Raw genomic sequence first — 16,034 nt, 5'->3', positions numbered from 1 at the left:
TGGGAGAACCTGAGACGGTCGGAACTGCGGGGGGAAATTCTGTTGGACGGCTTTGACGTCAGATGTGCGGGGCTGGGAAAGTCGGGGGAGGGAGTGCAAGTGGCCTTTTAAGGGGAAGGACCCTACTAAGGCCGAGGTGAGGCTTTTCCCGACTAGAGGGTGAAGGAGGCAAAACTCGGTGCCCCCAAACCTCTGACCCCGGGATTCCTGACCCCGCCCCTGCTGGTGCCCCATGCAGAGTGCATCCACTGGGAGCCCGAGGCCTGGGGGAGGGGCCCCAGTTGTCGATTGCTTTGCAAAATCAAACTCTCCCAGCCAAGAACCTCGGGGCCGCTGCGCGGTGGGGAGGAGTTCCCCGAAACCCGGCCGCTAAACGAGGCCTCCTCCTCCCGCAGATCCGAACGGCCTGGGCGGGGTCACCGCGGCTGGGACAAGAAGCCACCGCCTGCCTGCCCGGGCCCGGGGAGGGGGCTGGGGCCGGAGGCGGGGTGTGAGTGGGTGTGTGCGGGGGGCGGAGGCTTGATGCAATCCCGATAAGAAATGCTCGGGTGTCTTGGGCACCTAGCCGCGGGGCCCGTAAGGCGCTACTATATAAGGCTGCCGGCCCGGAGCCGCCCCGCCGTCGGAGTAGGAGCGCTGCGTCCAGGATCGAGGGCCACGGCCATCCCAACCCAGCACTCACACCCCCGCAGCGCATCCAGGTCGCCGCCCAGCCTCCCGCACCCCCATCGCCGGAGCTGCGCCGAGAGCCCCAGGGAGGTGCCATGCGGAGCGGGTGTGTGGTGGTCCACGCCTGGATCCTGGCCAGCCTCTGGCTGGCCGTGGCCGGGCGTCCCCTCGCCTTCTCGGATGCGGGGCCCCACGTGCACTACGGCTGGGGCGACCCCATCCGCCTGCGGCACCTGTACACCTCCGGCCCCCACGGGCTCTCCAGCTGCTTCCTGCGCATCCGCACCGACGGCGTCGTGGACTGCGCGCGGGGCCAAAGCGCGCACAGTGAGTGCCAGCCAGGTCCCCCGCCCGCCCCGTCGCGCACATCCCACCCCTCCCCGCGCATCCCACCCCAGCCGCCTTCCTTCCTTTGCCACCCTTAGGCTCCTGCGGACCCCTCAACTCCTGAGAACCCCAGGTTTTGGCACTTGGGCGTTAGGATCCCTCCCTTAGTCCCCAAACAGCGCGGGACGCTAGGGAGAGGCACAGGCTAGTGGACCGACCGCACCCACGTGGTGCGGGCCCCAGGAGTCCCGGCTGCAGCTTCTCGCTTCCCCTGCGCCCAGGTTTGCTGGAGATCAAGGCAGTAGCTCTGCGGACCGTGGCCATCAAGGGCGTGCACAGCGTGCGGTACCTCTGCATGGGCGCCGACGGCAAGATGCAGGGGCTGGTAAGTGTCCCCACGGGGCGGATGCGCCGGGGCGGGGGACTAACGCGGGTCCCCGGGCGGAGGCCTGAAGGAGAGAAAGGCGCTGGTTCGAATCCAGAGTTTCCTCGCCTCCTCCGACCAGACCCGTGTGCAACTTCGAGGGAAAGATTGCAAAGACCGATTAAGTGTATGTCCGACGATTTTCTACTGAAATTTAGGGTCTCAGCCAGTAGCCAGAGAATAGGCAAAAGCTGCCTTTGCATTTGCAATTGAGTCAAAGGCCGGCCCAGCCGGACCGAGGAAACCCATTATTCGGCCTCCTTTGATATTAAACAGGAAAACCCACCTCGGGCCTTTTCAGCCTCGGCCTGCGCGTGTGTGGTCCTCGCCTCCGTTTCCCTCCCTCCAGTATAAAAAGAAGAAAAAAAGAACAGGAAAGAAAAAAGAGGGTCTACCCATAACTTTACTTTAAAAACAAATCAGTTGTCAAGCAAGGCAGAAAACAGTGCATTTGGGATAGGCGAGTATTTTTAGAATTAATTTTTAATCTACCAGGAGCACGGTGTGGCTTAGACGCAGATGCGCTGGGGTCATGTTGCGCCAGAGGCGTGCTTTTCCTCCTGCGGGCCTCACCTGTCCCGTAAACGCTTTCTGGTGGGGCGGGGTGGGGCTGGCTGGGAAGGCCCAGGTAACCGCAGAGGTCCCGGGGCCGGAAGCGTACGAGCGCTGGGGCTCTGGTGGCCCGGGAACAAAGGCTGGGAGTTCAAAGGAACGAACCCGCGCCCCTCCCGCGGCCCCGCGCGCAGAAGAGGCTGTGTGAGGTCTCGGCCCGCGCAGGCCTCACACGCAGCCCCGGACTCCCTGGCGGAGCAGGGGCCAGGGCGGGGGTGGCCGCGCCTGCCCGGGGCCCCCACCCCAGAAAGGATGCAGAGGCGGGGCCGCCTCCAGCCCAACCAGCTCCTTTGTGAACAGCAGGACAAAGCATTTTAAGAGTCTCAAAATTGCTTGGTGCCTCTGCCGTGCTCCGTGTACTCAGAGCGCCTGTTTCAGGTTTTATGGCGGAGTCCTGCGTGAGAGGACTGCAGGAAAACGGGGTGGTCGGCACGCTGGACGCTGACTCCCACCCAGAGCCGCTCCAAACCCACCCTTGCAACTTTAATTTTGACATTTACTATGAGGGGGGAGTGCTTCTAATGATGGGAGGCCAGCAGGGAACGTCAACCTAACCCGCCATTCTGCCCAAACTGGGGGTTGGGTCACCTGAAATCCCTTTGTGCCTTTTTTTTTTTTTTTTTTTTGGCAGAGTCTTGCTCTGTCGCCCAGGATGGAATGCAGTGACCTGATCTCGGCTCACTGCAACCTGTGCCTCCCGGGTTCAAGCGTTTCTCCTGCCTCAGTCTCCCATGGAGCTGGGAGTACAGGTGCCCACCACCACGCCCAGCTAATTTTTGTATTTTTAGTAGAGATGGAGTTTCACCATGTTGGCCAGGCTGGTCTCGAACTCCCAACCTCAAGTGATCCGCCCGTCTCGGCCTCCCAAAGTGCTGGGATTACAGGTGTGAGCCACCGGCCCAGCCCCCTTTGTGCCTCTTGATCCCCTGTGCATGGTCTAACACGGATTGAGGATCTTTCCCTCCCTCCCTCCCTCCCTCCCTCCCTTCCTTCCTTTCTTCCTTTCTTTCCTTTCCTTTCTTTCTTTCTATTTCTTTCTCTCTCTCTCTTTCTTTTCTTTCTTTCTCTCTCTCTCTCTTCCTTCCTTTCTTTTTTGAGATGGAGTCCCGCTCGCTCTGTCACCCAGGCTGGAGTGCAGTGGCATGATCTCGGCTCACTGCAACCTCCACTTGTGGGGTTCAAGCAATTCTTCTGCCTCAGCCTCCCAAGTAGCTGGGACTACAGGCGTCGTGCCACCATGCCCAGCTAGTTTTTTTGTATTTTTAGTGGAGATGGGGTTTCACCATCCTGGCCAGGCTGTTCTCGAACTCCTGACCTCACGATCTGCCTGCCTTGGCCTCCCAAAGTGCTGGGATTACAGGCGTGAGCCACCTTGCCTGGCCTCTTTCTTTCTTAAATAAAGATTCCACATTCTTCTAGAAACTTGAAGTTATTTCATTTTCTGTATGGAGAACATGATACTTATTTCTCCCAAAGGACAAGCCGAGTAAATAGAAGAAGGTCCTCCAGTTACTCGGTTTTGTGTTGCTTGTTTATTTATCATTTGGCATGTTTGGGAGAAATCGTGCTTGCTGTCCAGTGCTTTGTCCCAGCCATCCGTGGGCTCGGCAGGAGCCTGGGTTGCTGCAATGAGCCTCTTATCAGGAGCTTATTGGCACAGGCACATCCTCACCCACCTGCAGTTCAGTGACCTTTGCAGACTTAGGCAGAAACCTGACTGAGGCCGTCCTGCAGTGTGTTTACTGCCCAGCCCTTCCGGCTCCTGCCTGCGCCTGTCCTGGGTAGCCAAGGGGTAATGACACCTGTGTGGGATGGCACTTGCCCACTGGCACCTCTCAACCCTGTGGACTATGAATGTTCTAAGAAGAGGGACTGGCTTCCCTCAGCACACATTTCCGGCCACCAGCTGGGCCCCGGTCTGGCCTGGCCTGGCCTGACCTGGGGGAGGGGCTACTGAGATCTGGCTTCTGGCAGTCTGCCTAGAAGGCCCTTGGTGACTGAATGGAAGAGACAGGGGGGCTGATGGTTCTCAGAACTGCTGCAGACCAGAAGGCCTTAGAATGATAAAGGCACACAGTGATTTCTGAGATAGGTGGGGAACAGATGCTTTCATCTGGGCTCCAGATCGGATTACATGCCATTTATTTAAAAGACCTATCCTAAGATGATAACCCAGTTTATCAGTGTTTCCCAAAGTGCCAGTGAAATACCCAGGAACTTTCTAAATGCCAGGAGTTGTGCATGTAATGTAAAGGGTGAGGGAAACATGGACGGCATTCCTGTGGGTTGATGGATATTATTGCTCAGGACAAGGCTCTCGGAAAAGGTGAGGTAATTTAGTGGAAATTATTTGGGTCTATATAACGTGTATATGTAGTATTAAGTATATACATAAAATATACGTATATGAAATAATAAACCTCAGTTTTGTCTGTGTGCATGTATATCTATATAAAGATTATTAAAAATTTATAAAGGTATATAAATATATATTTAATTTATTAATGTGTTATATATTAACATAATGTACATATTACAGATACTTACACTTACAGTACATTTATATATGTGTGTTCTCTGTGTATATATATAGTTGTGGGGTTTTTTTGTTTTTTTTTTGTTTTTGAGACAGGGTCTTGCTCTGTAAGCTAGATTAGAGTGCAGGGGCATGATCATTGTTCACTGCAGCCTTGACCCCCCAGCCTCAACCCATCCTCCCACCTCTAAGCCTCCTGAGTAGCTGGGCCTACAGGTGCCCGCCTCCATGCCCTGCTAATTTTTGTACTTTTTGTAGAGATGGAATTTTACCATGTTGCCCAGGCTGGTCTCAAACTCCTGGATTCAAGTGATCCACCTGCTCTGGGTCTCCCAAAGTGCTGGGACTACAGGTGTAAGCTACTGTGCCTGGCTTTAAAGTACATTATATATATTATATATGCTTATATATCTAAAGGTATATTTTATATATACTTACCTATACAGTGTGTACATCAGGAAGTATGTATAAAACATGCCAGAGATGCTGATGTGGAAGGTCACTGCTGGTGGCCACCAGGGACAGTCTGTAGCACAAATGTCCATGTGTACCTGTGTTCCCCGTCCACTGTGGATTGCTCAGAGCTGCCCGTTTTCTCTGCAGCTTCAGTACTCAGAGGAAGACTGTGCTTTCGAGGAGGAGATCCGCCCTGATGGCTACAATGTATACCGATCCGAGAAGCACCGCCTCCCGATCTCCCTGAGCAGTGCCAAACAGAGGCAGCTGTACAAGAACAGAGGCTTTCTTCCACTCTCTCATTTCCTGCCCATGCTGCCCATGGCCCCAGAGGAGCCTGAGGACCTCAGGGGCCACTTGGAATCTGACGTGTTCTCTTCGCCCCTGGAGACCGACAGCATGGACCCATTTGGGCTTGTCACCGGACTGGAGGCGGTGAGGAGTCCCAGCTTTGAGAAATAACTGAGGTCATGCCCGGGCCTCTTCACTGCTGCCAGGGGCTGTGGTACCTGCAGAGTGGAGGCTGTGCTTCTACAACAGCAGTCCTGAGTCCATGTTCTGTTTAGCTTTAGGAAGAAACATCTAGAAGTTGTACATATTCAGAGTTTTCCATTGGCCGTGCCAGTTTCTAGCCAATAGACTTGTCTGATCATAACATTATAAGCCTGTAGCTTGCCCAGCTGCTGCCCGGGCCCCCATTCTGCTCCCTCGAGGTTGCTGGACAAGCTGCTGTGCTGTCTCAGTCCTGCTTGAATATCTCCACTGATGGGGAACTCACTTCCTTTGGAAAAATTCTTACGTCAAGCTGAAATTCTCTAATTTTTTTTCTCATTACTTCCCCAGGAGCAGCCAGAAGACAGGCAGTGGTTTTAATTTCAGGAACAGGTGATCCACTCTGTAAAACAGCACGTAAATTTCACTCAACCCCATGTGGGAATTGATCTGTATCTCTACTTCCAGGGACCATTTGCCCTTCCCAAACCCCTCCAGGCCAGAACTGACTGGAGCAGGCATGGCCCACCAGGCTTCAGGAGTAGGGGAAGCCCGGAGCCCCACTCCAGCCCTGGGACATCTTGAGAATTCCCCCTGAGGCCAGTTCTGTCATGGATGCTGTCCTGAGAATAACTTGCTGTCCCCGGTGTCACCTGCTTCCATCCCCCAGCCCACCAGCCCTCTGTCCACCTCACATGTCTCCCCATGGATTGGGGCTTCCCAGGCCCCCCACCTTATGTCAACCTGCACTTCTCGTTCAAAAATCAAGAAAAGAAAAGATTTGAAGACCCTAAGTCTTGTCAATAACTTGCGGTGTGGAAGCAGCGGGGGAAGACTTAGAACCCTTTCCCCAGCACTTAGTTTTCCAACATGATATTTATGAGTAATTTATTTTGATATGTACATCTCTTATTTTCTTACATTATTTATGCCCCCAAATTATATTTATGTATGTAAGTGAGGTTTGTTTTGTACATTAAAATGGACTTTGTTTGTATCAAAAGTTGCGTTCTGTTATCCTCCTGGAATGTTAGGGAACGTGGGGAAGGGGCTGGTGGGGGCAGCGCCGTCCACGGGAAGAAACCCTCGGTGTGTTTGCTCTTGACACCAAAAGCTCGGGTGGGAAGTTCAACGGGTTTGGGCCAGCCAGCTCTAGTGGTGGAGGTTGGTTTGGACCCTGCTGTCCTGCCCTTTCCTCATGTCTAGGGACTTGGCTTCCTCAGACCACCTTCTCTCTAGCAATCTCAGTGGTTAGGGCGGCCTCTCTGCCAGGAGAATTTTTGGTCGCAGAAAACAGAAACACCAAGGAACAGTGGCCTAAGTCAGGCCCTCACCCTCAGTACTCTTCACTGAGGGGAAGGTGTTCCTGTGTTTAGCAGCCCACCCACTAGATGCCTATAGCAACCCCCACGTTGTGACAACCAAAATACCACCAGAAGTTGTTGCATGTCCTTGGGGGGCAAAATCCCCTTAGCGGAGGACCACTGACCTGAGCGAATAGGATTTCTTTTTGCCCAGCCACAAATCCAGAGGGACGCAATGGCCCAGCGACGCCTGAGATGTGCCCTCTGTGATTCCCTTGGTGTCCCTGTCATGCTGGGGCCTTGTCTCGGCAGGGCTGCTGTGGCTTCAGCTGAGTGCCCTGTACTCAGCGAGAGGGAATCATTTTGGGCCGGGCCTCTCTCATCAAGAAAGCCAACACTTCCTTAGAACCTTTCAGCAAATTCCAGTTACATCCTATGAACTAGGTTTGCATCACAGGACCAGGCCAGCCCCCAGCTGCAAGGCAAGCTGGGAAGGCAAGAATTAACGGTCAGGGTGACCAGGTGTGGGTCCACATCCTGAGTGCAAGGAGGAGCAGGTGCAACCGGACACCAACATGTGCATGAAACACAATTCCAAGTGAGTGTTTGCCAGCGATTAGGGATGGTGGAGGGAGTCGGGGAGGAGGGTTGGGTCACTCAGGGCAGTAGTTCCCAGGTACTTATGTTGGCAGTGAGGGGGGTAATGTCATTGTTGAAGACTACAAAGGCTATTTCAGGTGAAGCCTCCCCACTCTTCAGTAAAGGGGACCTCCACTTGTTATTCTCACTGACGACACGCCCAGGACACCCAGAGTTGACCCTTGGGCCATTCCCTGTCTCCATTTGCCAATCGAGATGCCCTTTCTCACTCTTTGGTGTCCTCGCCGTGTAACCATGCTGATTAGAGAGCTGGCAGGCAGGGCTGAATGATGCTTGTGGACACAGCCTTCTCTACCTGTGGCAGGGCAAGACAAGAAAGGCACTCACCCGGAGCCACACAGCTTGGAGGCAGCTCAGGGGCTGTGGGCAGGGCCCTTTGATTGCTGTGTGACCTTGAGTAACTCACATCACCTCTCTGAGCCTGCATCCTTCTGTGGACATGAGGTTAACAGGGTCTGCATGGTAGGGCTATACAGGAATCCAGTGAAATAATGTCTGCAGGATGCCTGACACAGAGTCAGCTGCCTAGCCACAGCAACCCTCACCAAGGATAGAACGATCTGTCCTGAGCTATTACGTCCACTGGTTCTCAAATTTGGCTGCACATTGGAAAAAGATGATAGCTGGAACCCACTCATGGAGATTCTGGGGTTTTTTTTCTCTTTCTTTCTCTCTCTCTCTCTCTCTCTCTCTCTCTCTCCCTCTCTCTCTCTCTCTTTAAGACAGTCTCACTCTGTCATCCAGGCTGGAGTACAGTGTGTAATCACCGATCACTGCAGTCTTCACCTCCTGGGCTCAAAGGATCCTGTTGCCTCAGCCTCTCAAGTAGCTGGGACGACAGACCCAGGCCCAGCTCATTTTTTTTTTAAATTTGTACCAATGGGGTGTTGCTATGTTGCACGGGCTGGTCTCGATCTCTTGGGCTCAAGTGGTCCTCCTGCCTTGACCTCTCAAAGTGCTGGGATTACAGGTGTGAGCCACCGTGCCCAGCTGAGATTGTGATTTAATGGGGATGGGTGTGGTCTGGACACTGGGATTTTTTTTAAAAAGCTCCCCTGTGGTTCTAATGTGCAGGGAACCAGAGGGAACCTGTTCAGATTCCATCCTTTGTGCTCTGAAGACCAGCACTTCAGGGAGACAATGAAGAAAGAGGCTTATCAGCACCTCCCTCTCTGGAGTCTTCTTCCTTCTGCACAGGGAAGGAATAACAGTAGATGGATAACAAGTAAATGTACTAATTCACACTAGACTGTTGATGGTTAATATGTTTGCTCTCCAATCCACCATTTTTACTGACCTGGCAGCTGCAAAGCCCTGATGACAGACTGTGGGTGATGCGGGCATTCTGGCGGGAGATGGGGAAGATTATTTTTCTGAGGCTGCACCTTGGCACCCACCCTACCCCGACTCTTCCCCTGGTCCTCATAAAGAGGTAGCCTTGCCCTCTTCCTGCATCCCCTGTCCCTGCTTTAGAGAGCGTTGCCAAGTACATAAAAATACAGCATCCACAGCTACATTTGAGTTTCAGATGAGCAATGCATTTCTTTAGTAGGAATGTGTCTCATGCAATATTTGGAACATATGTACACGAAAAAGTTATTCATTGCTGATCTCAAATTCAAATTGAATCAGGTGTCCTGTGTTTTGTCTGGCAAGCCTAGCTTTAGGCTCACACCACTGACATGGAGTTAAAAATGAGAGAGGACTGGGGCAAAAAAACTGTTTCTGTTGAACAAGACTCTCTGCTGGTGAGAGTCCAAAATGGAATTCAAAAGATCCCATGGGCAGGGAAGGCCTTGAGTGAATCCCAGTCTTTCTTCGGGCCTGTTTCTGCATCTGTAAAGTGAGAGCCTTTTCATCGCCTCAAGGCCTGTTGACTTCTGGGGATTCTGGCAAATTGCCCAGGGGCTGGGAAAGGCATCTCATCCAAGAAGGGGGCTGGAACCCAACGTGGTTGCAGGTGACAGAAAACAAAACTCAAACTGACTTGAGGTAGGAAAAACAAGGGAACTTATTGGCTCACCTTACTGAGAAGGCCAGGCGGTGCCGGGCCTCGGGCATGCAGGATCTGGGAACCGGCACCACACCAGGCACCGTCTGTCTGTCCGTTTTCAAGCATCTCTTCCCTTTGCAGTGACAAGATAGCCCCAGCAGCCTCAGCTGAGATGATGGGCAATTCTCTTCTCTTACCAACAACTCCAGCAAGAGTCCCGGATTGGGTCCCAGGGATCCTTCCTGTGTCCCTTGTTCGTCCCAGCTGGGCACAGGAGGCTCTAACCAGCTGGGCTGTGTCCCCTTCTATAGCCCAGGGAAGAATCAGTCCTCGTGGGATGCTAAGGACTAAGAAGGGGAGAGACACTTCCCCAGAGGAAAACCCAGGGCACAGATATTCCCCCAAGTTCCTACAATTCACCATCCACTGGGCAAGCTTCCCTCTTCGGATTGGGAAATGACAGCCAAAAATGTTTTACAAGACCAAAGAGGAGAGGGAGTGGGTGGGGACAGGGCCACCCAGATGCAGAAATTGTCCGCTCAGTCATGGAAGACATGAGACAGCATCCTTCCTGCCCTAGTCTCAGACTCCCTCCCCCACTCTCAAGGTGAGCAAAAAGGAACCTCAATTAGGGGAGTGGGGAGAGAAGGTAAACCTTTTGCCACTAGAGGCAAAGAAAGAGAGCGTGCGCGTGCGAGAGAGAGATAGACAGACACACAGACACTGGGTATTACAATACAGCCGTGCACCCCATAGCGATGTTTCAGTTAATGTCGGACCACATATACAATGATGGTACCATAACGTTACAACTCCATATTTTTACTATGCCTTTTCTGTTTTTAGATATGTTTAGATACACAAGTACTTACTGTTGTGCAACCTTTGCCTACAGTGTTCAGAGCAGTACCGTGCTGTGCAGGTGTGTAGCCTAGAAGCAATCAGCTGTACCACATAGCCCAGGTGTGCAGCAGGCAACACCATCTAGGGTTGTGTGAGTATACTCTATAATGTTCGCACAATGGCGAAATCGCCCAGTTGATGCGTTTCTGAGGACGTATCCCCATCGTTCACATAGCATGGTTGCATACTTACATGACTGGCTGCATAACGTACCATGGTCTGAGGCTCTCAGCTCAGCATTTTGAGTGAAATGCAAGAACATTACCTACATCACTTTTACTTAGGTCTCTTTCTCTTCCCACTTTTAACTTTTCATTAAGTTTTTCCTCTACATATATTGAGCACCACATCAAATGCCATGATTTTGGTGTCAGGCATCAAAGATGATTTTAAAATGCATAAGAAGGACAATCTCATATTTTACCCCTATTTTAATTAGCCCAATATTCCTCTTTCCTTTCTGAACTTCAAAGCCTATTTAGAGAACTTCCTTTGACCATTTTCTTTTCTTTTTTTTTTTTTTTTTTTTTTTTTTTTTGAGACGGAGTCTCGCTGTGTCGCCCAGGCTGGAGTGCAGTGGCTGGATCTCAGCTCACTGCAAGCTCCGCCTTCCCAGGTTTATGCCATTCTCCTGCCTCAGCCTCCCAAGTAGCTGGGACTACAGGCGCCCGCCACCTCCCCCGGCTAGTTTTTTGTATTTTTAGTAGAGACGGGGTTTCACCGGGTTAGCCAGGATGGTCTCGATCTCCTGACCTTGTGATCCTCCCGTCTCGGCCTCCCAAAGCGCTGGGATTACAGGCTTGAGCCACCGCGCCCGGCCTTTTTTTTTTTTTTTAAAGACAGAGTCTCACTGTGTCACCCAGGCTGGAGTGCAGTGGCACAGTCTCAGCTCACTGCAGCCTCTGCATTCCTGGGCTCAAGAGATCCTCCCACCTTAGCCTCCAGAGTAGCTGGGGCCACAAGCACACACTACCATGCCTGGCTAATTTTGTTCATTTTTTGCACAGATGAGGTGTCCCTCTGTTTCCCAGGCTGGTCTTGAACTTCTGGAATCAAGCGATCCTTCCACCTTGACCTCCCAAAGTGCTGGGATTGCAGGCATGAGCCACTGTGCCCAAACCTTCAGGCTGGAGTGCAATGGTGTGATCTCATTTCACTGCAACCTCCTCTCCCTGGGTTCAAGTGATTCTCCTGCCTCAGCCTCCTGAGTAGCTGGGATTACAGGCACCTGCCACAGTGCCTGGCTAATTTTTGTATTTTTTAGTACAGACGAGGTTTCACTATCTTGGCCAGGATGGTCTTGATCTCCTGACCTCGTGATCCACCCACCTCAGCCTCCCAAAGTGCTGGGATTACAGGCATGAGCCACCACACCCGGCTGTATTTTTCAATCCTATATTCTCCATTTGGTTCTTTTCCATAACTTCCATTTCTTTGTTGTGTCAAAGTCCAGTAAAACATAGAGAAAAATCTCTGAAATTAAAACATTTTATTTGGGAAGAAAGAATTGCAATTTGGGGCACACACACAGACTAGGGAGTCTTCAATAAATCCAGAAAACAAAGGGAAGGTTAAAAGTTTTGTAAAAAGGAGAAATATTACCTATTGCTCTTCAAGAAAGTTCATCAGCATGAAGGAGGTTTTGAGGAGCTGGCAAGCTCTGACTGGTGACTGAGGGCAGTGAGTAAACCTAGTCTTAGGGTTGCAGCAGGTTGTGTCAGCAACTATTGCGTAAAACTCATTTCAGGTTACAGCAGGCAGTTTCAGTAGCCAGGCTTGCAGAGAATTACATTTTTGGAGTACTGTTATGAATGGGGAGTGCTTTTATCCCCCTGGCTTCTTGACTTTGTTTAGTCAGGTATGACAAGAATAATCCAATTTGTAAGATCAGTTTTCACAGCTAAGACTTTTTTATTTTATTTTATTTTAGAGACAGGGTCTAGCTCTGTCGCCCAGGCTGGAGTGCAGTGGCTGATCACAGCTCACTGCAACCTCTGCCTCCTGGGCTCAAGTTATCCTCATACCTCAGCCTCTCTAGTACGAGTAGCTAGAACTACAGGCACATGCCACTACACCTGGCTAATTTTTGTAGTTTTTGTAGAGACAGGGTCTCACTATTCTGCCCAGGCTGATCTTGGACTCCTGAGCTCAAGTGATCCAACTGCCTCAGCCCCACAAAGTGCTGGGATTACAGGTGTGAGCCACCATGCTGGGCTGACAGCTGAGATTCTTAATGCGTTCATTTGTTTCAAGGGAATTCATAATTGCTGTTGAAGCATTTTTATGATGGCTGCTTTAAAATCCTTCTCCAACAATGTATCAATCATTCTGTCATCTCATTCATCTCCGCATTTGTGGATTGTTTATTCACATTGAAGTTGGAATTTTCCTTGTTCTTGATATGATGTGTGAATTTTGATACCTTCCTTCTAAATTTTGATACCTTCCTTCTACCCCGTCCCACCTATCTCCTCCCACCTTCCCTTCCTCCCTGGTCCGTCCTTTCTTTCTTCCATCTTTTTCTTCTTCACTTCCCTGCTAACATCAAGGCTGCCTGCTTGCTCTCCTTTGCCTTCATTTATGGCTTAAGACAGAGCATCACCCACTTTTATTCTTCCCTGTAAACCTCCTGCGGTTCAGGTTTCCCCTTCGTGTCCTCTCTGCGCCACTCTCCTCCTGTGCAGTCTCATCACTGAAGTCGAAAATAAACAGACCCAGCAGACACAGCCAACAACTCAATGCATAGGCCTTGTTTGGGTTTCAATTCAACAAAACAGGCGTAAAACCTTTTGTCTTAGTTGTAACCCTTTTCTTCAGTATGAGTTTCTTTTTTCAAAAACCATATATACGTGTCTGTGTGTGTGTACACACACATACATGACTGAATTGGGTCCCCAAAACTCATATGTTAAAAACTTAGCCAGGCGCGGTGGCTGGCACCTATAATCCCAGCACTTTGGGAGGCCAAGGTGGGTGGATCACCTGAGATCAGGAGTTTGAGACCACCCTGACTAACATGGTGAAAGCCCGTCTCTACTAAATACAAAAATATTAGCCTGGCGTAATGGCACACGCCTGTAATCCCAGCTACTTGGGAGGCTGAGGCAGGAGAATCACTTGAACCAAGGAGGTGGAGGTTGCGGTGAGCTAAAATCCTGCCATTGCACTCCAGCCTGGGCAACAAGAGTGAAACTCCATCTCAAAAACAAAAACAAACAAAAAACAAAACTTAACCTCCAGTACACCTCAAAGTATGACTGTACTTGGAGATATGACCTTTGAAGAGTTGATTAAGGTTAAATGAAGTCATATAGGCGAGGCTGTTAAAAAAAACTTTAAAAAGACAGTTTTAACTATTGAAATAAATGGAAATGATCTGGAAACTGAATTATATTGTTAATTTGCTAGGGGGATCAAGCATTATGGTTATGCAAAAAATCTCTATCTGTTACATATGCACTGAAGTATCTGCTCGTGAAATGATTCAGCAAGAAAAGGTAGGGGTGGGGAATAAGGTCATTGTTGGAACAAGAACAGTGAAATATTGCTCCTTGCTGAGGCTGGGTATTGGTATATGGGGGTCTCTTTACACTACCTACACTTGGGTATGTTTGAAATGTCTATGTAAAAAGGAAACCAAAAACGAAATGTGAATTCTTCACACTCTTTCTCTACCAAGCCACTTAGAAGAGGTTGCAATGACTGTGTCAACAACCGGTGAATCTTCTAGGCCCTGGATCTGTGTGACCCATGTGGAGTAGAACCCCCAGTGACCTGTGCTGGAAGCTTGGAGGAAGAACAGTGGGATAAGTAATCTTTGTTATATTGAGTCCCTTGGGCAAAATTTCCAACAGTTGGTTTGTTATTGAAGGTATATTTGGTGGAGTAGAAGAAGTAAATTCAGGACACTGGTCTGGGTATAATAATAATTTTGTCCAATTTAAAAGGTCATGTTACCATTTGGGGGAGCTGAGGTGGGAGGAATCACTTGTGGCCCAGGAGTTTGAGACTAGCCTGGGCAATATGCCGAATATCATCCCTACAAAATGTAAACTCAAAAAGGGCCAGGGTGTGGGTGAACACATGCCTGTAGTTCTAGCTTATGGGAATTGAAGTGGGAGGATCTTTGAGTCCAGGAGTTTCAAGCTTGCAGTAGTTGGATTGGTGCACTGCTATTTCCAGCTAGGTGATCAGAAGTGAGGCCCGTCCCAAAAAAAAAAAAAGAAAAAAAGGCATATATATATGTATGCTTATATATGCAAGAGAACTCTCTGGAAGGAAGGTTATAGAAAATGATAAATTGGGTGCTTCCTGGGGACAGGAATTAGAGGGATGGAGAGATGGTAGGAAGGAGAACTTTTTATATAACCTTTTTCTTCAGTTTGAGTTTGTTTTTTCCAAAAACTGGTGTTGTGGTGGTGGTGTATACATGTATACATGTGTGGCCCATACACAACGTGACGGAATTGTGTCCCCCAAAAGTCACGTTAAAAACTTGGACCTCTAGTACACCCCTCAGAATTTGACTGTGGCTTGAAGATTATGACCTTTTGAAAGGTGATAAGTTAAAAGAAGTCATATAGGTGAGGCTGTTTGAAAAAAAAAACTTTAAAAGGACCAGTTTTTTAACTGTGAAATAAATGGAAATGGTCTTGGAAACGATTATATTTGCCCTAATTGGCCTAGGTGGGATCATGCCCATTAATGGGTTGCGCGTAAAACAACTCTGTATCCTTTGTTAGATATGCACTGAAGTATTGCAGGTTGAAATGATCCAGCAAGAAAGGTGGGGGTGGGAATGAAGTCATTGTTGGGAACAAGAACAGTGAAAGTATTGCTCCTGCTGGAGGCTGGGTATGGGTATATGGGGGGGGTCTCTTTAACACTACCCTACCACTTGGGTAATGTTTGGAAATGTCTATGTAAAAAGGAAAAACCAAAAACGAAATGTGGATTCTTCACATTCTCCCTCTCTACCCGAGACCTTGGAAGAGGTTGGCAATGATGTGTCACAACTTGGTGAATTCTTCCTAGCCCCTGGATCCCTGGTGGTGACCATGTGGGAAGCAGAACCCCCAAGTGACCCTGTGCTGAACTGGGGGAGAACAGTGGATAAGTAAATCTTGGTTATATTGAAGTCCTTGGCAATTCAACAGTTTTTGGTTTGTTATTGAAGGTATATTTGGGGGAGTAAAGAAGTAAATTCAGGACACTGTCTGTGGTATAATAATATTGTCCATTAAAGGTCAATGGTACCATTTGGGGGAAGCTTTGAGGGTGGAGGACAACTTGTGGGCAGGAAAGTTGAGACTAGCCTGGGCAATATAAGCGAAGAAATTTATCAATACCTACAAAAAAATGTAAACATCAGCCGGTGTGGTGGACACATGCCTGTAGTTCTAGCTCTTTGGGAATTGGAAAGTTGGGAGGGATCTTGAGGTCCAGGAGTTCAAGCTTGCAGTAGCTATGATTGTGCACTGCATTCAGTCCTGGGTGGACAGAGTGGGAAGGCCCCGTCCCAAAAAAAAAAAGAAAAAAAAGGGGCCATATATATATGTTATGCTTATATATGCAGAATCCAGAAGGAACCTGTCTGGAAGGAAAGTATTAGAAAATGAATAAAACTTGGGGGTGCTTTCTGGGGACCAGGAATTAGAG

General features: G+C 49.7%; 1 protein-coding gene across 1 annotated transcript; it reads left to right on the top strand.

Moving 5' to 3' along the window:
• Positions 1 to 308: 308 nt before the first annotated feature.
• FGF19 (fibroblast growth factor 19) lies at positions 309 to 6,519 on the top strand. Its single transcript, XM_017886185.1, has 3 exons — positions 309 to 996; positions 1,278 to 1,381; positions 5,172 to 6,519. The coding sequence occupies exons 1-3, from the start codon at positions 765 to 767 to the stop codon at positions 5,484 to 5,486; spliced, it is 651 nt and encodes a 216-aa protein (XP_017741674.1). The 5' UTR covers positions 309 to 764; the 3' UTR covers positions 5,487 to 6,519.
• Positions 6,520 to 16,034: the final 9,515 nt, after the last annotated feature.

The sequence above is a fragment of the Rhinopithecus bieti genome, unplaced genomic scaffold (assembly GCF_001698545.2).
Source record: "Rhinopithecus bieti isolate Rb0 unplaced genomic scaffold, ASM169854v2 scaffold_1014, whole genome shotgun sequence".
Classification (NCBI taxonomy): Eukaryota; Metazoa; Chordata; class Mammalia; order Primates; family Cercopithecidae; genus Rhinopithecus; species Rhinopithecus bieti.
The sequence above is the reverse complement of the archived record's forward strand: the minus strand, read 5'-3'. Positions and strand labels throughout refer to the sequence as shown.